The sequence below is a fragment of the Anguilla rostrata genome, chromosome 1 (genome assembly GCF_018555375.3).
Source record: "Anguilla rostrata isolate EN2019 chromosome 1, ASM1855537v3, whole genome shotgun sequence".
NCBI lineage: Eukaryota > Metazoa > Chordata > Actinopteri > Anguilliformes > Anguillidae > Anguilla > Anguilla rostrata.
This window is the reverse complement of record NC_057933.1, coordinates 38428195-38452597: the sequence shown is the minus strand read 5'-3', so window position 1 is coordinate 38452597 and position 24403 is coordinate 38428195. Positions and strand designations below refer to the sequence as shown.

At 38.7% G+C, this 24403-nt stretch overlaps 1 protein-coding gene across 2 annotated transcripts in view; it reads left to right on the top strand.

Annotated features, from left to right (window-relative positions):
• Nucleotides 1–24403, top strand: part of prkd1 (protein kinase D1) — a 350726-nt gene that overhangs the window by 218590 nt on the left and 107733 nt on the right. For both annotated transcript variants that reach the window (XM_064308071.1, XM_064308080.1), the window contains exons 5-6: nt 4432–4455; nt 9839–10049. In XM_064308071.1, the coding sequence (XP_064164141.1) occupies nt 4432–4455; nt 9839–10049 (235 nt within the window). The remainder of the gene's footprint in view (nt 1–4431; nt 4456–9838; nt 10050–24403) is intronic.

The window sequence follows — 24403 nt, the reverse complement described above, 5'->3', positions numbered from 1 at the left end:
TTGTATTAGGCAGTATTTTAATTATATCTCAGAAAAAAATTCAGCCAAAGATTTAGCTGGAATAAATTTATAATAAACTACAGCTAATGTTAGTACGTAAAAATGCCAAGACAGAGACACCAAGCCCTCAACTTAAAAGTGCGCAGGTGGCTCCGGACAACTAGCAGCAGAAATCAAAGAATAAAAAAGTGGAAAAGCCCCCCCTGTCCCCTAACAGCAAGAAACATTTTCACATTAGGAGTAAAACCGTCTTACCTTACTTGTACTATGGGGGGTTTGTTTCAACAAAAAGCCCAAAATAATATCAAATACACACCCGAAAGCACAAAACAATCCCGTAACAAACTTTTTCCAACACTCCTCACTCTTTCTACCACAAACAGGAAGTGCATGTCAGACACAAGCAATCGAGCAGTAGAGCAGCAATGTCCTGAGGATGGCAGTATTATTTGATTGCATCAAACGATGCACAGGGGGTAATTTTCTTTCATGAGATTTAATGTAAATTAGAGGGGTTGCATTCCAATCTGATGTATTATGTCCTCTATGGATAACGAGCCATTTAATAATAATAGCTACAAGTTGATTTGTAGCCTGCCAACAGCATTTAAACTTAATTAGGCTATGCTTATCGGGAAATCTAATTTGCATGCAAAAAATAATGTTGTGTCCATAGAGATAAACTTTTTTGGCCGACTTTTACAACAATTTTTTTTCTTCAGGGCTTCTGTAATCGACAGAGTTCAACATGGTAAATTTTCCACTTTAGCAGGGGAGACACACTGCTGGACCACCTAGTCTCACGTAGTGAAACGTCAAGTCTGGCAGGTATACTAGCTACATTACATTTACATTACATTACATTACATTACAGGCATTTGGTAGACGCTCTTATCCAGAGCGACGTACAACAAAGTGTATAACCATAACCAGGAACAAGTATGACGAAACCCCTAGAGAGAAGTACCGGTCCAAGTGCAGGGAACAACCGCATAGTTCAACTTGGACCCTGAAGGTTAAACTGATTAACACTAACACAACGAGAACGGCAACAACGCAATCTATGGAAAAAATACAAGCAGTAGTTAAGACAGTTAATGCACCTAAGTCACCATTAGTCCAGCTAGTGTTGGGGCCAGTGCAAAATACTGGGGGTGGTGCTCTGTCTCCCCCAAACTTGCATTTATGGCTGCAATAGCCTGTATAAAGGCCCACAATATTGCATATCACAATGCTTACAGTATCACAAAAGTAAATCTGACACATGTATGGTCAAGCCGTATTCTCATGTCTGAAAAGAATATGTTGAGCCTGCAGTGCAGCAGAATTGCATAGGCCAGCGTTTCCCAACCGGTGTGCCGCAGCACTCTGGTGTGCCGTCAGGGGAGGTCAGGTGTGTCGTGTAAAAAATCCTTTAAAAAAAAAAAAAAGAACATTTAAGCCTACTGTGGCACGTCACATCAACGTCAATACGTTGCTTGTGGCTATTTTCTGTTGAAAATTTTTCTGTTGTGGTGTGCCATGAGATTCTGTAAATTTGGAAAGTGTGCCGCGGAAGGGAAAAGGTTTGGAAACGCTGGCATAGGCTATGCATAAGATTACGTTTACACATCAGTTTCAAGTTTTTATTAATCTCCATTTGTGCATAGATTCTCACGTAAGATCATGTCTATTGAATTTAGGATCATATCCGTGCATACATTTTAGAAATTAGGCCACAGGTGTTGTTCAGGGGCTTTATGAATTTTTCTTGTGTTCTCTGATTTGTTCATTTGTCTTGCCCTTCAGGACCGCTGTAGTTGTCAAAGATGGTTCAGTGGGCCTATGCAAGATAGCTGAGTCCATTGGTTTGTGTCCGTGAGAACTTCACAGTTATGCTACAGGAAGCAATTTAGTATTCTGGGATTTGAATGAGAATCAATGGGATTCTCTCCAACCTTGTCATAAATGTACTATTTTGCTCACAATCTAGTCATAATTTTCAGAAATACTATGTTTTTCCACCAATCACTGAGTAGCCTATCATGAACCGTGCTGATTACTGCTTTCTGGTCAGGCAAAAACTAATTTCACACTTGAAAACTGCTCCAGGTCCATCAAAATGGACATGGAGCATCTGTGATGATGTAATTGGCAGGAAAAAGCAGTGCAAAAAATGCAAAATTCCCTATGTTTGGAGTTTTATTGTGCGGATATGTTGTTTGTCAATTCTGTGTGCTGACATGAGGTCAGTAGGTGCAGAAATTCATGTTTTTAAAGGCTGAGAGTCTGTGGTCATTATAATTGTTTTTGTCGGAAACCCTGAAAAGTGCCACTCTTGGTGCTGTATGTGTATGGGGCATGGCACCAGGCCAAAGCATAACTTGGCAGAATGGCATACCTGCCATCCCAATATTTCTAAGTCTTTAACAGCTTTTTATAATTCTGGGCTTGCAGTTGTGGTTTAAACGAAAGCCAGCATACACAGTGGTTTCCCTGGACCGAGGTTGAGAACAACTGCTCGAAATCCCAATAACCGACGAATTTAGAGAAGACTCTAAATTCACTCAACATCAGTAACTTGTTCATGCTGAATCCACACAACACCAGTAATCAGCTCACTGTAAATCTGCTCAACTCCAGGAAGAAGCTCAATCTAAATCCACGCAACCCCAATAACCAGCTCACTGTAGAACCAGTCAACCCAATAACAAGCTCTGAAAACTTAGTTAATAACACTAAAAGTAACTTATACCACCGTTGGAAAAAGGCTATGTGCTATAACTGCATTTAGATCAAACCTACTATGCATTAAAAAAGAACTTTCGTCAATCTCTTCACGGTAAGAAGAAAGTTTAGGATAGCGCTTCAGATATTGCTTGTGTCGAAAATGCTGCGACGGAAATAGTGATAGATTTGCCCGCTAGCCACATCTGTCCAAAATGTTAAACAAGTCAGGCAGTTTTCACGGTCGGGAAAAATTTTATGACAACGTTACAAGGAATATAAATTTGAATCCCATAGCCGATGACTTCATCAAGCGCACAGCTTTGAGGAGAAACACATTCCGCCTAAAAAACTGATGTCAACCTTGGTGAGCAGGCTCAACTTCTAATTTATTATATTACTTAGTGTCCTCTTTTGTGCGCTGTGTGTTCATTCTGAATGCAGATTCATGCAGAAACGACAATTGTAATAACGATATGTATTGTTTACGTTTGGGTAGGTATTAATTTTTTGAGGGCACCCTCTGGAAAAAACTAAATCCGGCGCCTATGAGCTGTACTGATCTGAAAGGAGCTAGCCTAGCTGCATTGATCTATAAGTTTGTATTTTACAATACCCTTTATGATTAGCCACACTAAATGGAATACTCTGAATTCTTGGAATATCATGCAAGATGTCCCATAACTAAGCAGTTATATAACTATTGAGATGACATTAGCTGTTTTGTGCTCAAATTTTATGTGAATGAGAGAGGTAATTCACTGTAAGAGTATGCTTGGGATGATGGGCCCTCTGAGCATGGTATAGATAGCATGGTAGAAATTTTGAGGTTTAATGTTACAGATAGCCATTCCAGTAATCTTTGTGCCAAAATGACATTTTTTCACAAGCTTCATAAATCATTAATGTATTTGTTTAAATACAAATATACATCCACTGCAACTTGAGCCACCTTTATTGATATTAGAGGTGATTCCATGCTGATCTCTGTGAAAAGGAAGATTTTGGCACAGAATGTATTTATACATATTTTAATGTGCCCGTAAAAAGAGAGAGCTGAAGTGGGGTTTTTTTTAATGATAATCTTGCAGTTTGCAGTTTTCATGTTTAAGCTACAGTATGATCCCTGATAAGAAGTGTCAACATATCTGTGTGTTTATCAACCGTGTGTGGTGTGTTAAATACCTCTTTCACAGAGTTCACAGAGCTGTACTGTGTCTCCCATGAAAGCTGCCATGAAACATTCTTTTGTGAAAGAGTTGAGTCTGGTCTTCAGGCTTTTCAGCATAGATCCCGAAAGAGCTGCTGTATTTTTAAATTACTATTTAATAAATAAATATACTAGGAAAATGCAAGAAATGTACAAATATGAGAGAATAAAAAACTTATATTTAGGGAAGATAAAATGCATAAAAATATACAGGAACAGTTGCTTTTTCTTTGGAAAAGAGGATTTGAAAACAATCTAAATGTAAATAAAATGATAATTTCATTATATATTTAATTACAATATACATGTATTGCATAATGTCAATGTACTGTATATCACATGTAAATTCAAAATATTTTTAAAATATATTTATGCCAAATAAATAAAAAAAAATACTATTATATGAATGTCTTTTCTTGTATGTAAATGTACCTGTTAATATAGTGGTAATGTAATCATTTTGATGTGGGTGATTAATACGGCTGTGCGTTTTCTTGTTCTCTCTGCTTTCCCAGTGTCCAGTCAGCCCCAGCATGGAGGTAGGTACCATCTCAACACCATGTCCACAGCATCTCAGAAGCTCCACCCCTTTCTTGGCAATCCTCTCAGCAACCTATGGTGGCTGTGGCTGGTGCTTATAAAATGTTATGAGGAGAGGGAGAAAGAGGGACTTTTTCACAAGGAAATTTAAAAGAAGCAGCTTAATGGACATTCTGTGAAGTATCCTTTTATAATAGTTAAATAATACTGTAACAACACAGTGCACTGTAATCATGTGGAATTATTGTTTTCATGCATTAGCCTAAAGTGAAAAAGTATATCAAAAGCCACAAATGAATATTGAACTGACCGCTAACATGTTTACCATTACCCAAGTATGACATGAGCCCATGAATCAAGCTCAAGGTCTGTATAAATATCCAATTCATTGCACTCGCAATTGCAGGCCTTTCAGTTCCTATTTTGCTTGTGAACGAAAGTTCTTCAAGTACCAGCTAGACTGTAATGACATGTGCTTTCACTAGAGCTTCTGTTTCATAGATGATTTCATAATAACTTTTATATATATTTTGTACTATATTAATTATTTTAAAATCGTTTCATAGAGTATTTATGGTGTGTTCATTTTCAAATAACATTTTCAGTTCCTAATACTATAGAAAATACAAATTATGGAAATATTTTAGGAGGCACTGCCTCCCATAAAGAAATGCCATAGAACACTACCTATGTCCAAAACAAAACCAAATCTGGGAAAAAAGGAAAATATGAATGAAATATGCAAATATGCTGCAAGTGATAATTACTGGTACTTTACATCATTGAGGAATTCTGTATGACCGGTTTTATTTTTATACAGCATGTGTAATATGTTATAAATTATTTTTTCAGTTGTAATGGTTTGCTGATAAAGAAGCTACAAGTAATACATACTGTGAGATATCTTAAGAACTTGCAAATAATATGCAGTGTGACCCAAGGGTGTAGGTTTAATTTTAACATTTAGTATGGGGGGTTGGGGGTTGCACAACCACTGACCACCCAATTCCTTTGAACCACAAATACCAATAATAAATTACACATTTTTGACTACTACATGAAATGAACATCAAGTGTCATCTTTTTACTTTTGCTCACATTCATTCATTGTGCAATCAAATGGCAAAACTATGTAGTTTGAATTGAACCAGTAAAAACATTAAAAAAGACAACTTAGACAACTCTTTTGAAAAAAGAAAATGACCACTCCAATATGGCAAAATCATGTTGATATAATTTTGAAAAATAGAAAGGCTCAACTGCAAAAGAAAGGCAACTTAGCTGATGCTCCATTTTGGAAATATATTTGTACCATGACAAAATCTAAAATAAAAATAGCATCAAACAATTACAGAAAGATTTGAGGGAACTTGGCTAATGTTCCATTTGGTATCATTGAGGACCATAACAGAAATATAGTTTCAGTATGACATACTAAAAACAGAAAACAGTACCAAAAGGAAATTAGTAAAAATTATTTTATTTTTTTTGTGATAGTTTCACATTTTGGTTTCACAATTTAGAAGTTACAGCATTTTTACACATAACCCCCCAATTTCACCATAATGTTTGGGTAATATTATACAAATGAAAATAGTCATGTTGCATGTCCTTTGTTTGCAATGACTGCTTGAAGTGGCCCATATCCATCACCAGGTGCTGAATACCTTCTCTGGTAATGCTCTACCAGGCTCCTGCTTGTTTTGGGGGCTAGTTGTGTCATGGTTTTGGGTGGATGTATCACCCAGCTCGATTCCTTTCTCCTCCTGCTTCACTAATTTGAGTGTGCCATGTCAATTTAGCTAAATGGGTCTTACGCGTGCAGATTTCACTCTGCCTGCAAGTCCTCTTGTGCTCATTGGTTAGAGGTCTGCAGGCGTGTTTAGTGCGTTTGCGGTTGCACCTGTCAAACCTTACTTAAGGTCTGTGTTCACAGAGAAACAATGCTTTAGTGTCGCCTATACACGAGAGCCGGTACCGGTACTGAACGAACTCCGAATATCCGGGTTGGTCTCAGGAGGTATTCATTGAGAGAAAGAGAGAGAAAGAGAGAGAATTGCGGGTGTAGTATCGTCCTAGCTTATGTTAGCTGTCTCTAGGTCTCTTAGTTCCAGCTCCTGTGGGTGGAACTGTCGCTTAGTTCACCTTCGGGTGCATTTGTTTTATTTGTTTGTTTTCTATAGGCTTTCCTTTACTCCTTCTCCTCAGTTCGGCATTTTCCGGTTAGCGGATTGCCTTATTAATTTGGGATAGTCTCCTGTGGAGTGAAGCCTTTTTCTTTTCTATTTTTAACCCATATTCCTGTGTCCATATTCCTGTGACTTGGTGGTTATTCTCTTAGTGGGGAATAGTTTTTTTTGAAACCCTGTTCTGTTGCGTCTGGTCTTCCTAATTCCCCACTCCCTCACAAGTTGCCCTTGCAAATATTTAAAATATTATTGTTATTATGTTATTTAATATAATGTTATTTAAAATAACCATGTTCAGTCATATCTATGATGCACTGGCAGTCTTTGTCTATGCCCACATTTGCAGAATCCGTCCTACTTGCCTGTATTTGTTATTCTGTGTGCAAATGTGTTTGGGATGTTTCTGGGGTTGATGCTCTTTTCTGTGTGGGGAGGAGATGGTGTGGCTACAGAGCCTGTGTGGTAGGATCAGGTTTGAGCAGCGTGTTTGTTGCTAGCTAGCTACTTAAATGATGAAGCTTGCACAAGTATGCAAAGGGGATGAAAAGTGACATTGGGATGAAAATTTGGTGTGTTTTTTTGTTGGACCTGTAAGTAACATTACCTAGCTATCTAGCTAGCAATGTCAGGTAGATGGCTTAAGTTGGGCACTCAGAGTGACTGGGCCCGGTTGAGAACAGAGGAGACTTCTTTGTTTGTAAACACAGGACCACATCCATCCCTCCATTATCTATACTCTGTTATCTGTAATCCTGGTCAGTGTTGCAGGAAGTCCTGGAGCCTATCCCAGCATGCAGGAATACACCCTGGACAGTTTTCTAGTCCATCGCTAACCAGGACGAGGAAACAGGAGTGCCCAGAGGAAACCCAAACCCGGACTTGGGGAAAACTACTATGTGGAGTTAGGCCCCAGCTTTGAACCAAGGACCTTCTTGTTGTGAGGCAACAGTGCAACCCACTGCACCACTGTGCTGCCTCCACAGGACTACAGCAAGGCTAAAAAAATCCTGCATAGTAGGCATTGTATGTGTTCTCATTAGCATGAGAAATTGGATTCAGATTGGGTGAATGACTTGGCAAGAATTTTGCTGTTATTAGCTTTAAAAAACTCATTTGTTGCTTTAAAAGGATGTTTTGGATCATCCTGTAGGATGGAGCACCATCTAATGAGTTTGGAGACATTTGTTTGAACCTGAGCAGATAAGATGTTTCTGTACACTTCAGAATTAATTCTGATGCTGTTATCAGCAGTTACACCATCATCTAAGTCAGCCAGTATCTTTGGCAGCCATACATGCCAAAACCATGACATCCCTACCCCACCATGTTTCACAGATGAGGGGGGTACTTTCGATCTTGGGCAGTTCCTTTTGGCCTCCACACTGTGCTCTTGCCATCACTCTGATACAAGTGAATCTTGGTCTCACCTGTTCACATGAACTTTCTCCAGAATGCATTTTTGGGTACATCTCAGCAAACTGTAACCTAATCATCGTGTTTTAGCAAATACATGACTAGTGGTTTGCATCTTGCAGTGTAGCCACTGTAGTTCTGTTTCTGTGGATAGTCACTCACACATCCATGCCTGCCTCCTGAAGAGTGTTTCTAATCTGTCAGAATGGTGTTTGAGGTTTTTTCTTCATTATGGTATGAAGTTTTCAGTCATAAACTGTAATGTTTTCCTTTGCCTATCAGGCCCTTTGTTATTATTGAGCTGACCCGTGCTCACCCCTCTTCAGCTTAATGGTGTTCCAAACAATTGATTTTGGTAATTCTAAGGTTTGGCCTATGTCTCTAACTGTTTTTTTTTTGTTTTTTTCTCGTTCTCATAATGGCTTCTTTCACTGGCACAAATGTGGCCCTCACATTGACAAACACCAATAGCAGACTTCAAAGGAAATGAAAAACATGGAATCAAGTCGAGATATTGACAGCTCTCTTAACTGCACTAAGGAAGCAATTGAACAGGCCTGACTAATCAGAAACACATGTGAAGTAATTTGTCCAATTCTTTATGGTGCATTGTTTTGTTATTTAAATATCTTGGTATGTATTGGTGTTCATGATCACATCTATCTTAACAGGTGCTGCAGGACCTGTAGAATTTTTCATATTTAAAAAAAATAAAGACCACCCGCCATATTTCAAAATGCATGGGGTATATTTCTACATAATTTTCACCACATGCAGTACCATATATTTCCAATATAGGGTAGAAGGGTGAAACTATGATATATATATATAAGTATAGATATCATATAATGAAATATTAAGTGTTTATAGACAAGTTTATACAGTTTAAAGCATTTTTAATCATGAAAAAACTGGTTTAAGCAGGTGTGTCCAAATTTTTGACTGGTACTGTATATATATGGTAACTATGACTAACACATGGGTGTGATATTGATATCGTTTTTAAATTTTTTTAAAGAAAATGTGTTAGATAACATTGATGAGATGATTATGAATGCCACCCGTTAGATGTCAGATAGACTGTCTGCAGGTTGCAGCCCTCTCAACCAGCTTACAGGCTAATATCACATTTATGAAAATGTTTTAATGTTCAGAATGAAACAAAATAATATCATGATATTTTGTTTCTATACTTTATACTTTCAATTTAAAGTATTTGGCATTTTCACATTTTATTTTTCTTCCTTCTCACAAGATTCTTGTGTTTTAAAAAAATGAAATGAGAAGTATTTTCTATAACAAGTAAATAAAAACAACTTTGGCATTCATATTTTATTAAAATGTCTTAGATGCATGTGCTGATTGTTAAAAAGGTGCCTTTATTATTAGTGATTGATTTATTATTCGATCAATCAATTGACTGACATAAATTTCACAAATGTACATGGTTCTGATTTTTGCATATTCCCATTGTTCCTCTGACAGTGGTCCATTGGCAAAGGCATGGTTTAATAAATTTTGCTTTGCTTTTGCAAGATGCAATCTTGCAGGAGTTGTCGCTTCATTTGCTTCTCAAATCAAACCTACGAACATCCAATTGCATTTCCCCAGGATTGAAAACAAAAATAATATTGTCTGTCCATATTCAATACAAGACTATTGTTATTTTTATTGAATACATAATTTTTGTTAATGATAATTGCCTGAGACAGATGCAGGGTGGGGGCAGAAAGTGATCCTCATCCTAAGATTCAGAATTTACCCCATCCCTTCCCCACAGCAGAAGGCCCAATCCGACACCTTCCCAGGGCGAGAGAAACGGTCAAACTCCCAGTCCTACATTGGGCGCCCCATCGAGCTAGACAAGATTCTACTGTCCAAAGTGAAGGTTCCTCACACCTTCGTCATCCACTCCTACACCCGTCCCACTGTTTGCCAGTATTGCAAGAAACTGCTGAAGGGCCTGTTCCGCCAGGGTTTGCAGTGCAAAGGTATGCCCCCTTCATTTTCCCTCGCATCTTCTTTACTTTACTGGCATTTAGCAGATGTTAGTATCTAGAGAAATATTGCAAACACAAGTGCTAATCTCAGGGAAGCACAGTAACTTCCCAGAGGGGGGACAGCATAGTCCCAAGGGAGGCCTGCCTCTGCCACCTTGCCTCTTCAATCAGTCAATCAGTCAGTCAATTAATCAATAAATCTAGGAGTAAATTATAATTTACGTATTGTGCAAAACGGTTACACAATACATAACAAAAGGTTTACAAAAAGGTAGTCAAATATTGCTTCAAAATGGAGGATTCAGAGGGAATCATAGGATCAGAAAAACCCCCACTGAGCCAGACATTATTCCTGAACTCCTTTAAAGTGATCAATCCTGGCAAATGATACCCGTAAAATAAATGCATAAGAGGCAGTACTCCAAGACATTTGGAAAAACAAAAAGCTCATTTTGATTCTGTATTACTGAAGTTCATTTAAGTGTTAAGAACCAGCTATGTTATGTGTGTGCCTGGGACTAGTTAGCATGATCGTAAAGCTAACTAGCTAACTTTATGAGATTCCCTCTAGATTTGGTTAGTCTTTATATGAGCCTATCCATAAGGTATAGGGATGGCACTTTCAGCGTACTTGGTTCCTTCATGGCGGATACAGCTGAATATTATTGTCTACAGAAAACATAAAAGGGTACAATTCACCGCAAGGCCTGGACCGTTGCTGTGGTTACTGGCTTTCATTTCACACAGGTGTCAACCAACCAAGGTGAATTGGAAAGTGCTGAGATCACTGAAAATAAGAAATTAAATATGGCAGAACTCTCAGCAGTGCCGTGTTATGGGGCTACAAACAGGTCTGTTGTGATTTCTACTATAGTATATTTAGTGCAAATTTCTTACATTAAATGCTGTACTCCTTTTTTCATAGTAAGGGTCTGTTGTTATTACATTACATTACATTGTACATTACAACATGTTGTTATGTTGTTACACTAAACTTCTGTTGCATTGTGGAAGTATGTGCATGAAACAGACAAGAGAATGTGAAAGCATAACGTGGGAGCATAAGAAAAAGTACAGATGAGAATGGCCTATTCATCTGGAGTAAATCCATCAATTTGTCCATGTTGATCATTTATGGCCTGAATCTGTGATTCTATTGCAAATCCCAACTACAGATGTACTATTCTGTGCATTTATGACTCTGTGAAGACTCTGAAGTAACATCAACAGGGCTCTTTCTACCTTTACACCTGGTTCATGATCAGTTACAACTCTCTTGCACACGCTGTTTCAGCCTGGCTCTACCTACTACACTATTTAGAAAAAGTGTCCTGGGGTGGGTAGAGAAAGTGTGTCCATTTATTTGCATAAAGTATTCTATATGCAAATGAATTTGTACAGCGTAGTTGCGCCTAGCTCGTAAAACTTGGATAAAACTGTCAAACTAGGCAGATCATACATGAATTAAGATTCTGCAATTACATGGTTTATTTCTTGCCTCAAATGTTTTCAGAAACATATTTTAGTGGACTGTTTAGATGTAAGATGAGAAAGTTTATGAACAGGCCATCATGCTTCTCCAGTTTGAAAAACGCTGGGCCGAAACCAATCTAGACAATCAGACGCCTGCAGTGTTCCATTGTATTAAAAAGTAAACTTTTACAATTTTCAGGGTGGATATCTTGATTGATATCTACATGACGCTGTTGTTTCTCCAAAAAGGTACTCTAATATCATGCTTGGGGTGGGCCCAGAGTGGAATGCAGAAAGCATTGTTCAAACGTTGGAGGGCAGCACCAAGATGTTTTCAACCAGTTTTTTCTTCAAAATGATATTATTTCAAAAATGTTGAAATAATGGCATGGGTTAAAATGTGTAATTATAAAGTAGGTATACAAGCACATTTACAGCTAAAATAAGTGATTTAGGATGCAATTACCTTTTAAACATGAGGATGGATCTTATATGGTGTATGCAAGTTTGGGATGCGCTGAATGCAGGAATGTGGGTCCCAAGTGTTTTGTTTGTCCTCACTATCAGGAGAGGACACAAGGGTTTCCTGTAGACAGCGCACTGCTCCCTGAGGCTGAAGCTCCACAAGAAGAGGCACAAGGCTGCCAGGTTGGAGATAATGGTTCTTACACTGAAAATTTGGAGTCACAGTTGGAGAATGTACAAGCAATTCCCAGTGCGGAGATGCAGACAATGGAGTTGATAACCCCCGCGGTTGCAAGTGATGTGTATTGTGGTGGCACGGAAGTGGCTGGAGACTGGAGCAGATAAATGTTTTTTTTGGTAAATTAAACTTTTGGTTAATCTATCACATATACAGAGTATTTCCCTGACACGGATACATTTATCAGGTAATGTGTTGCCCTGCAGAGGCAGGTGAGTTTCGGATTTGCTTGCTGAGAAGAGTTTCAGACTAATAAAACATGTTACTTAAGAAATACTCCAGAAATATTAGTCAAGGATTGAATTATGACAGTTATTGACGCCAGGGCTCTGTCCCCTTAGCATGTACCCCTGACTCAGCAACTTCCCTGGACAAGTAATTTACCGAAAGACCCCAGGTTATTTAATCTACTGTTTCTAGGCCTCTTCACACCTTCAGAAGCGTATACAGATCAAGTGGTGTTAGACATAAGAGTCTCATTTCAATTATTCTACACCCAAATCCTAGACCAGTTAGTTCAGTTAACCTGTCCCCCTCCTTGCATATACCCTCAGACTTCAAAAACAAGAAGTTGCTTGGGCTGATGCCTACGGTGGCCCTGAGGGTCAAAACACAACGACATTTCAGAAAACACAACAACATTTCAGAAAACACAATGACATTTCAGAAAACACAATGACATTTCAGAAAACACAACAACATTTCACAAAACACAACGACATTTCACAAAACACAATGGCATTTCACAAAACACAACTGGTCGCGTGTGTGCGTGTGTGTTTGTGTATCTGTCCGCAGCTAATCTCGCATAGCCTACTACTGGGCCGATCGGCCTAATACTTGTTGTGCGTGCTGACAGCAGGCCAAGGACCTGAATTCTCAAACATTTTGCAAATCGGTCAACGACAAGTATTTTATTTGAATTAATTTCCATCATTGTCCTTTGACATACATTGTGCTAACTCCGCACTCCTCCTAACCGGCCGTTAGGGGCCGCAAGTGATCAACAACTGCTTCTGTTTGGAATGAAAGACCATGCGATGTAAAATGTTAATTTCAATGTTAAAATGGCAACAAAATAATCTGCCATCTAACGGGGTACGCTAATGTTTGAATCTGTGGCAGTTATTTTGTTGATATTTTCATGTTGAAATTGATATTTTACATCGCTGGTCTTTTGGAATTGTTCCTGTCCAGATTTGAAACGAAAGTGCCAGACTATAACATCAACGTTAGCTCTGTCTAACACATCGTGGCTGATATGAATCAAATTAGCTAACATGTCACCACCTTTAGCGTTACTTCACTGAATCTGCGTTTTCGGGATTTTCAGTGGCACATGGTAAAAACTTGTAATTGTATTTGTCTGGTTGCATTGATTGTGTAGCCTCTGTTGTTGCATTAGCAAAGCTAACACGCCTGGCAGAGATCTGCACTCTACTGAGTGCACTCTTCTAGTTCTCGATATGCTTTCAACATATCATGACATTAAAATGTTCCGTGGAACCCTGAAAGCACGCTTGAAGATTTAGGACTGAGGAGACAGGGCGGCTACTCTTCAACAAGTGACATCAGAAGGGCCATCTTATCAGAGCTGCGCGGACCTGGACAGATGTTTGGATACAGAGCTACTATGTGGTTGACTTTAAAGCAGAAACATGGCCTCTGTGTTAAAAGAGAGGTGGTAATGCGAATGCTTCGTGAACGGAACCTTGTCGCGTTTATTAGACACATACTATTCTATGGGTCCAAATTATTTGTGGCATGTAGACGGGTATGACAAATTAAACCGTTTGGCATTGCGATATCTGGCTGTATAGACTTATGCACATAAGTTTCCCTGTAAAATTATACGAATGGTAAATGGACTGCATTTATATAGCGCTTTTATCCAAAGCGCTTTTACAATTGATGCCTCTCATTCGCCAGAGCAGTTAGGGGTTAGGTGTCTTGCTCAAGGACACTTCGACATGCCCAGGGCGGGGTTTGAACCGGCAACCCTTCGACTGCCAGACAATCGGTCTTACCTCCTGAGCTATGTCGCCTGAGCTGTGAACTACCAGCTGCCGCCGCATTTATCAAATGTTCGGACGCACTTAGTTTCAATCGTATCCCTGTGCGTATGTTGATAAATCCCAATCAGTTGTAAATTGGAAGCGCGTTCACGGTCCCTTATTTAACATAATGGAACCGCCTCAGAAATACTATATATGGTAAAGCAGGAAACCCCCAAAGATGATCCTCAGGTGAGAAATGGCATCAAAGAGGCAGAAGAAGAAGAATTTCTCAGACGCAGAGGTCGAGGTAATACTGGATACTGTTCAACAGAACAATAATGTATTATTCTGTAGCAGAAGCAGTGGGGTTTCTGCTCCACAAAAAGTCCAAATTTGGCAAGAAATCACAAGACAAGTTAATAGCGTTTCATCTGTTGAATGTGAAGTGTACAAGAAGTCAAATGAAAATGGTTTGATATGAAACTAGAAACGAAAAAACGAACAGCCGCATGCACGCAAAAAATAAAAGCCACTGGAGGAGGCCAAGGAACACCAGATAAGCTCTCCCAAACGGAGGAGCGCATCGGTGCCATCATTTGTGAAGTGTCGCTGTCCGGTATTATTCCAGAAGGGGACAGCGACGTCCTAACCCTGAACCCAGCCACTGAAACAACTGACCTGCCGTCGTACAAAGAACAGTCATCTTCCGATTTGGTGTTGGAAGGTAGACAAATTAAAACATGGCAAGTATAAATCGCTCAGCATTTATATGCCCAACTGAATCACAGTTAACACATCTTTATTATTTATTGCAGCAGAAAGCCCCTAAATCACCTGTCGAAACGCGCCTTTCTCCAAAGGTCCTCACGGACAAAGTTCTGAAGAGGCAAGAGGCTATCCAGGAGGCTGTGGAGGAGATGGCCTGCACGCTTAAGCAAATTAACAATCATTTGGCTGACATAAGTACATCATTAAAAATAATTGCTGATAAGAAATAAAAAAAATGTATTTTCACTGAAACTTTAATTTGGCTAGTGATGTAGCCTACACCACAAATGACGCCTTTAGAAACGCGTGATAAGTTTCTTTATAATTTATCTTTCTTCATGACAAAATACGTAGACAAAGAAGCCTATTGAATTTAATTTCATCAATAAAAGTTAAAGATTCGAGTTAAAAGACGAACTGTGGAGTTTACACACACTATGCGTGTGGTCTCAGGTTTTCGTAAATTTCCTTCTCACATTCGAACATGTTGGACTCCCGAAAACTTCGATAAATCCCAGTTTTCATGTGTAAATGTTGGTACAAAGTACAGTTCCATTTGTATGTTGCTTGATAAATGAGGCACAATATCTGGGACTGAATATTGAATGAATATACAATCTTACCATTGGTTTTATGTGTAGAGATGTCACTTTTGAGTGGTCATATATTGTCTTGGACAATCCGTTTGTGAAATATACGCGCATTTGTGACGCCTGGGTACCTTCTAAAATAGCTGTGCGTAATACCACACGCTGTTTACGGCGTTGTTGCCCTTTTTAGTACGGTCTGGCTTGATTGATAATTCATTTATTCAGTAGGTGAGAGTAGAATCTTTCTAATAATGTATATCATGTCTAATTTTGCTTTTGGAATAGCGTTTTATAGGTCAGCGTAACCAAAAGTTTCTCATTATCGCATCGAGTTATGCATTTTAGTGATGGGCAAAGCAGTTCTTTTCAGTGTACTGAATCAATAGAATCAATTCACTAAAAAGATTTGTTCACCGAATCAGTGGCATCACAAGGGTTGGTGGATAAAGATTAGGGGTGTGAAAAATCCAGTTTACCAAAAACAGCTGATGTTTAGTACCGAAAATGAAAACAAAAGAACCGCGGTTCATGTATTAGCACATTATTTTATTTTAATTGAATTTAGTTTTCCAGTTCAAAAAGTGTAGACAGAGCATTTCCCACAGAATATTTAATAGCCAAAGAACCAAACACTTTCTTTCCCTATTTTTAATATATTTTTTCATTTTGATTTTATTCTAAACAATTCAGTTTGAAAGAATGTTTGATATGGCCATTTTATTTTACTAAATTTCCCAAAATGGGTTGTTTTAGCCCTAGATATGTTGATTTCTTTACCGTGACTTGTTCTAACAGCTGCTTGAAAGAGAAAGTGCTGATATACGTCAGCTAAGTAGATAGATTGTTTTCTCATAAAATGTAGTCGATAAAATAGTAGCCTTAGTTAGCCTACTTTGAGACATGTTAAAAAAGTCTTGTTATGTCATTGAAAATAAACAGCACACTTGACAGTGATGTTTGATTATTATCCATTTATTATCCATTATTCCATACCGTACCCACTCTTCTCCCCCTTGCATTCGTGACAGCAAGAGGAATAAAGCCGGGTACACAAACCGTACGTTAGTGTTGTGTTGTTCGCGAACGATTCGGGCGTATGTCAGTTCAGTGTACTGTCACATTCTAGTACGTTCAGTGAACGAATCACTGAACTGATTCGTTCATTGAATCTGCGAACGATAGTCAGTCAGTGAATGACCAGTTCACGGTCCCCTAGTGACGCCTCTGCACTGAATCACAGTTCAGCTCGCTAACTAGTGAACTGACTGAGAATGGTCGTTCGTGAAAGATAAGCCAGTAAGCTGAGAATTTAATTGGATAAAGATACCGTTTGCAAACTGAAAGCTGCTATAACAAAGTCCTACCCTATTATTTACAGCACGTATATTTTCGTGACATCTAATTATTAAATAAAATATTCGGTACTACTTCCTAGTTCGAGATAGTGTTGTGTCGTTCGTGAACGATGCAGGCGTACATCATTTCAGTGTACCGTCACATCCCTAGTACGTTCAGTGAACGATAGTCAGTCAGTGACCAGTTCAGGTTCGCTCGCAACTGACTGAGAGCTCAACAGAACTGAACGAATCGTTTCAGGAAGTGATTCAGTTCAGTTCGTTCACTCAAAAGATTTGTTCTTTTGAACGAATCGTTCGCAAATGACACAACACTAACCCATTCACTGTGTGGTAGCACAGACGCTGCAACGATTTTTCAAAATTTATTGGAAAATACTAATATAATTGAGGACTTCTGGGGATAGCTAAGCCATATGTTTATTGATAGACCTAGCTGACATCATTTTCTGGAGGAAGACAGAAGCGGATAGAACTGTATCATTGATTTACTGTCTCTGTCTCTATTTACTGAAAACAGATAAGATTTCATCATTGCTATGTAAGAATTACTGCTCAAAATATTTAGGTTATACACATTATTTTTTTAATTGAGTGTCTTTAGATAGGTTAGTGGTATTTTACAATGAGGATATTTCACACTGTAATATAAACGTTTGTTGTTGTCTAGTAGTTTTTGTGATGCATGCAACAGTGAGAGTAGGAACTTTGCCAAAACGTGGTAGACAGTTGAAAATTGTTTTCATGTCGTCCCATCCCCATACAAGAAAACATACGAGAGTAGAGAGTACAGAAATACATACAAGAGTCAATTATTACACATTTAGGAACTGTACAGCACTGTGTGACAATATTGTTGCATTATTTTTAAATCTGATACCAATGTTTCATCTTAAACCTTCCTAAGGCGCTCATTTATATGCTTTACAATGGTGAAAAGGTATTATAACCCTTTTGGGAGAGATTTTGGATATTTTTCTGGACCCTTAGCAATTTTATACCCCTGTACTGATGGAAGACTTGTAATTCCCACTTGAAAATGATGCAACACTGAGTTTCTTGAGTAAAAACAGTTGATTTGTAGTGAAATATGTGAATATGTTGTGATTTACAGCAATGCATTATTTTGACATTTTGGGTAGATTTGGAGACGCTGGGTACACTGCTTAGTTTTTGCTTCATAGGTATATAGATCTATAGTTCATATCCACCCTTAGATTTTATGAACTTGTGGTCAAGAAGTTTTTGATCCAGGACATGTATACTTTAACCTGCTGTATATATGCAATCTCTCAGTATTTCATTGTGAACTAAAACAGGACAAATTCATTTTAGATGTTTTGCCTAGACAATTGCATTTGTGGCACTTTAGTTTATATTCATAAATATGGAAGAAATAATCTAAGTTAATATTGTAAATGGTACAAATGTCTTGCTTCATTTAAGCCATTTTTCAAGTATCTGTGCTGTTCACATGTGGAGTTATAAAGCTTTAAATAGGGTACCCCCTAAATGGGCAAGGATTGGCCAGATTTGGCAAATCTGGCCATTAATTGGTTAAGGGGTTAAGCCAATTAATGACCATATTATATAGACGCTTTTATCGGACGCACAGGAGTTGCCAAGGTTATGCGCTCAGCCCAACGGGCAACAACTCGCCTCTATGAGTGAAGCCTTTTACCCCAGTGGCTACTGCGTGAACTGCAATGCCTTGCAAAAAGAACTTGAAACCCCGCCCACCCAATGTTAAGTCTATGGGGAAAGACTGAAAAGAGGCCAATTTTCTCTGAGGAAAAATAAAGTCAATAAATTTTTTTCACAAGAAATGATGGTTTAACTAGCTAATCCCATCCCTTGTAATGTCTCCCCTGGGTCAGATTTCTTAAAATAATTCCCCCAAAATTCCCAAATCTGGGTTAATTTCAGTGTGTGCAATGTGGCTTGTCCTACTACCGTATGACCATATAAGGATTTCCCCATCCTGGCAGCCAGGCAGTGCTTCAGCGGCAGATGTGATGCCCTGTCGTTTTATTCCGATTAGCTAGCTACATACTGATCTCACCATTTAAATGTCCAAGGTCCAAAAATGTTGTGTGCTGCGTTCAACTGTACTAACCGCTATTCTAAGGATTCTTCTCTCCAGTTCTTTTGGTTAATACATTTGAGACATTTTCAGATAAACAAGGTTCTATGTCAAAACACGATTTCTGACCATTTCGGGGTTTCAGTTGATTAAGTCTCATCTTTTATAATTTGTATATGTTGTTGGTGAAATTAGATTTGTAAGCAGTTTTGAAGCTTCTTGAAGAAGACAAGCTAGCAGGATTTACTTAGATTGATAGCAAGTAAGCTTGCTCCCCCAGCTATCTTGCTAACTTGCTAGCTAGTTATCTTGTGATATATCTGTCTAGCTATCTAGAGTTCTGTTATCTATCTGTCTATATAACTAGCATTTAGCTAGTGATCTATTTTATCTATTTTTTATGTAAATATATTAACACTAAACGTATCTTGCACAATTAACTTTTTTGAAATGTTATGACAGTACGGTTCTGTGCTTGCAAGACCACGCTTGTTGTCCAGACGTGGGCATGTCAAATTACCATGTAAGGTAGTCAGGGTGGATTTTCCTGTAGTCGTGGACTCCAGTCTTTCACTCCACTGTGCTTGCCTGGGTTGCAACGGGCAATGTGGCTGCGCCCTAGTTTGGGCTTCATGCGCCAGTGAGCACTAACTATAGCAAATCAGTGGGTGACGTCATGAAGCACTTCGTCCATATTTTTACACGGTCTATGGCTTGGCCCTAAGTTAACTTCTGTTCTGTGTTTGTTTATTATTGGATTTGTGTTTACTGGCTAATATGGCACCGATTACAAACGGAGTGAAAGTTAAACTGATGAGCAGACTGACGTTGGGCTCAAGTTGTTGTGCTGTGGGGTGCAACCTGGAACAAATGCCATTTCGAAAATTTGTAAAAATACATAATTTAACTGTGTAACCCCACTAGAGAATTGTGAAACGAATTGCTTGAATCCCTGTGATTATTATAGCTGGTGCTTGCCCGTTGTTACTTCGTATTTTTGAGAAATAACTGGACATCGTTACCTATTAAAATGTAAGTCCTGTAAAAATACACATAATAAACTTCATACATACATATTTCAAATACTAATACAGCCTTATTTACTATATCAACTTTAAGACAAGCAACACGCTCGTAATTATCTCATCGCGACCCATTAAAGCTTCATATTTTCAAACTGCTTTCCCAACGGCTATTTTGCGTCCTGCGACTTAGGTTACAACTGTGAATATGTACAGATTCCTAGACGTGCTGATAGCGACCACCCTTTCTCATATTAACCTCAAATATGCGAGACAGGAAGGACACTTATACAGTATGCTAGCAAATTTATGTCAAGTTCCATTAATTTACATAGGGTGGTCGATACACGTCCCCTTAGCAACTAAAAGCTAGGGCTGGACCACCTCTGACTTATTTGCCGGCACAAAAAAAAAATTGTGAAAGTGTTGAATAATAACCACGGGAGGATAACAAGGACATTTTTTTCTACATAACTAGGTACAGGTTGTTACCGATATTTCGCCTATTCATATATAGTTGCAAATCAGTTTACGTTTTCCTGTCTGTCGAACGGAGGTGGTCGAATAAGTACTCTCACTCTAGCACTGACTTTGTTTCAGGTAACAAACTCATGATAAGCGATAGCTAATAGCTAGCTGACCAGTAACACGCCTTCAATATGAACAATTAGCTAAGTAAAGATTCTAGCTAGCTAGCTAGCTAAACGTAGCGACCATTGTATAAATTATACACAGTAACGTTAGGTCAGTGCTAGTAGTTGATACGTTATAGCTACATTTTGAACTAACGTTATGATACCTGTTTCCAATGACTTGACAATGTTACATTGCTTGATCATTTTTTGTTGTGGTAACCTAGCAAGATGACCCAAACTATTAAGAGCCACAGTGTTTTTCCATCAATGCATGCTATACAAATAAATACCTACAGTAACTGCATTGGCTACACATGCTGCCCAGCACTAGCCCCCGTTTGTGTCTCATGTAATCATCGTTTTTAAGCAATGTCATAGAAAGAGTGCACTTTTTACACAGGAACGTGCATGTAACCAGAATAGTTATGGATTATGCAAGGAATGTATGATGCTCAGCAAGGTGCAATACTGTCAGCAGTATCTGTTTCTGTCACGTTTTTCTGGTAGTGTAACATTATCGCATTTGAGTTTGGCCAAGTAACAGTTCTTCAGGGTTTCCCCCCAGAAAAGTTGTTAGGTCCGATGGCAAGTATCTTTTGACAGGGCCCAGCGGCCCGGTGCGGCCCGGCGGCCAAGTGTCTTTTTTGATGGGGTCCCGGCGCGGGCCAGCAACAGACTGATGGCAGCATTAAGGTAGGGCCGTATAGTTTCAGTGATAACAGAATCATGGACGGAATCGTGGAATTGAGAATTTAAAAAAGCTATAACACAGATTCCACAGGGCCCTACATTAAGTCAGTGCTAAAAGCCAACTGGAGATTTGAAAATATGACTATGTAATGTGAATGTTGTTATAAATAAGTCATTTATTCAACACACATTTAAAAAAATCAACAACTATTTACAACATAGCAGAGTCTTACAAAGAATCTGACAACAATGTACAGTCTTGGAATGCTGTGGTTTCAACAACAACAAAAGTAATTAAATTTAATTTAAATAAATAATATCAAAGTTTTTGCACTCTACAAAAAACTTATATTCAAGGCCTGATTGGCTACTGAATCTTACAACAAGCCTTGGAATGCTGGGCACATTTCAACAACAACAAAATAAATTTAATTTAATTTAAATAAATAATATCAAGGTTTTTGCACTCTACAAAAAACTTGTAACTGAATCTTACAACAAGCCTTGGAATGCTGGGCACAAAAAACTGTCTAAGGTTTTTTGGCTTTTACAGTACGCTACCTTTCCTCCTTGACGTTATCCCTAAATGGCACAAAGTAAGTATCTGTGTTACTGGCTGTTTGGCTAGCTAGCCAAGTTAGCTCCATGACCACGTTGTCATACAATTTTTCCCAACCGTGAAAACTGCCTGACTTGTTTACATTTTGGACAGATGTGGCTCCTCAGTAAATCTATGGTTGTTTCCGTCGCAGCACTTTAGACACAAGCAATATCGAAAAAATCGTGAAATTTCTTCTTATCGTGAAGAGTGCCTGACCCTTAACCGTAGAGTTTTTTCCCCAAAGATGGTATTTCTAGATATAGCCTAATTTTGCCGCTATGTTAACACATTTCTACGGTTGCCGGTCAGGCACTCTTCACCATAAGAAGAATTTTTTCCGATATTACTTGTGTCGAAAGTGCTGCGACGGAAACAACCATAGATTTACTCTGTAGCCACATCTGGCCAAAATGTGAACAATTCAGGCAGTTTTCACGGTCGGGAAAAATTTTATGACAACATTGTCGTGCACATCAATGTCATCAAGCTAACGTTATTAATAAACAAGTGAAGTTGTTATTTCGATGGCGATTAATGAGTCATGTAATGTTACAATATATAGAATGTTAAGCCGGGCACCCACCGCACGCGTATCGACCGTGAGCGCACTACGCGCGTAACTGAAGCGTAGTTGAAGTACTATTACAACGGCAGCGGGCGACGTCGTCTCCACCAGATGCGAACGCGTCGCGAACCGGCTGCGAAGCTCGCGCGACACAAGCGAACTGAAGCGTAGTTTTTCGCTTCTGTTCTATTTTTTCGGCTTGTCGCGCGTCACGATGGCCTATTTATACACAGAAATATGCTCTAAAATGCTAGGTATACATGCTCTGATTTATATTTCATCCTTATATTACTGGGGGTGTGTCCCTAGTCCCTAGTTCCCTCTTGCAGTAGTGGAGAACAAGATAAAACCAGATAAACACCAGATATTTTATAAGCAGCTAAAAAATACAAGCCTTTTCGTTTTTCTATTGTCCTGGCAGGAAAAAAAATTAAAACTGGAACCTGGGAAAAAGGCAAACTTAGTTTTGCTATCTTATTTTGCGGAGGGGGCGGGGTAAATTTGAAAATACACCACAGAAAGACGTAGCCTATTGAATGATGTAGAAGTGAATGCACCGAGCAGCGGTTTGTTAGCTCGAGTGTTGGAAGGTAGTTTTTAACCAACCATTGCTCAGCCTATTTGACTTTTCCGATGTCTTCGTTCACCATGCTTTCAAAAAGGGCTTGTTAATAAAATCAGATAATCCACAGTGCTTTAAAAAATCAGATTTAGTGGTCTTGCCGATGAAAATGCACCTATTTTATAAATGAAGTTGTAAGCAAGCCTTTATTGCACTTGTACTTCAAAGCTTCCGGTGTTCATGACGTTGTGGTGTTCATATCCCTTCAAGTTTAAACTGTTACGCTATCTTTTTGACGATTAACTGATTTTACTAAATATGATCATATAAATGTTTTGACGTGAATAACAAGACGACACAGGAATTCCCAATGGTTGATTATGGATTATTTATTATTATTATTATTATTATTATTATTATGATCTTTACATCATTACATTCTTCATAAAGTTGGCACGCTTGTTAACCAAGCAAATAAATTAATGCAGTTTGAGATTGATTATTATGTAGGCTACATTGCGATTTAAGCTTATGGTAATTCTTTAAAGGGTTTACTTTATCACGTATTTACATGTGTTCAAAAATATTACCATATTAACAGACTGAAAAAGGTCTCTCACCAAGTATTCACTTACCTATAATCAACAGTCGTGAACAAACATGAAATACACAATGTAATCCCACTGCAGACTGCGAGAGCTGCTAGGAATATAGAGCTTTAAGCAAGCCTTTGCGCGACACAAACGGAACCAGTGGAGACACGCTACGCGCCGCGCCATGCTGCTTCGCCGTGCTGCTTACGCGCCGCTTACGCTACGCGTCCAGTGGGTGCCCGGCGTTACATTCATGGTACTATTTTAACGTTACTTACACACTGCTTAAGTTAATATAAAAAGAATGTACTTACCGACGAGATGAAGTGATAATTTCTAAATAAGAAATGGTGGCTTGCTAGGTAATGTTAGCTTGTGATAGTTGGAAGCGTCAAGTGTTGAACATCACTCTATGCACAATGAGGGTAAAGAACACTGATCTCAGACCTCATTTCCTACAGTGCGTTCATGTTTTAACCAACAGATGTCGCTGGTGAGCTTTTGAACCAAGCCGCCCCACTGTAACTGTAGTTTAAAAAACATCTTAAAAATACATTCATTTATTTTTATTTTTTTTTAATTCCCCGATGCTTAGGCCCGGCGGGGGGTCAACTTAAGCCCGGCGGGCCGCCGGGCTTGCAATACACTGGCGGAAACCCTGGTTCTTTTCTTCGACTGGTAACCCCAAATAATACTGGCTAGACGTAG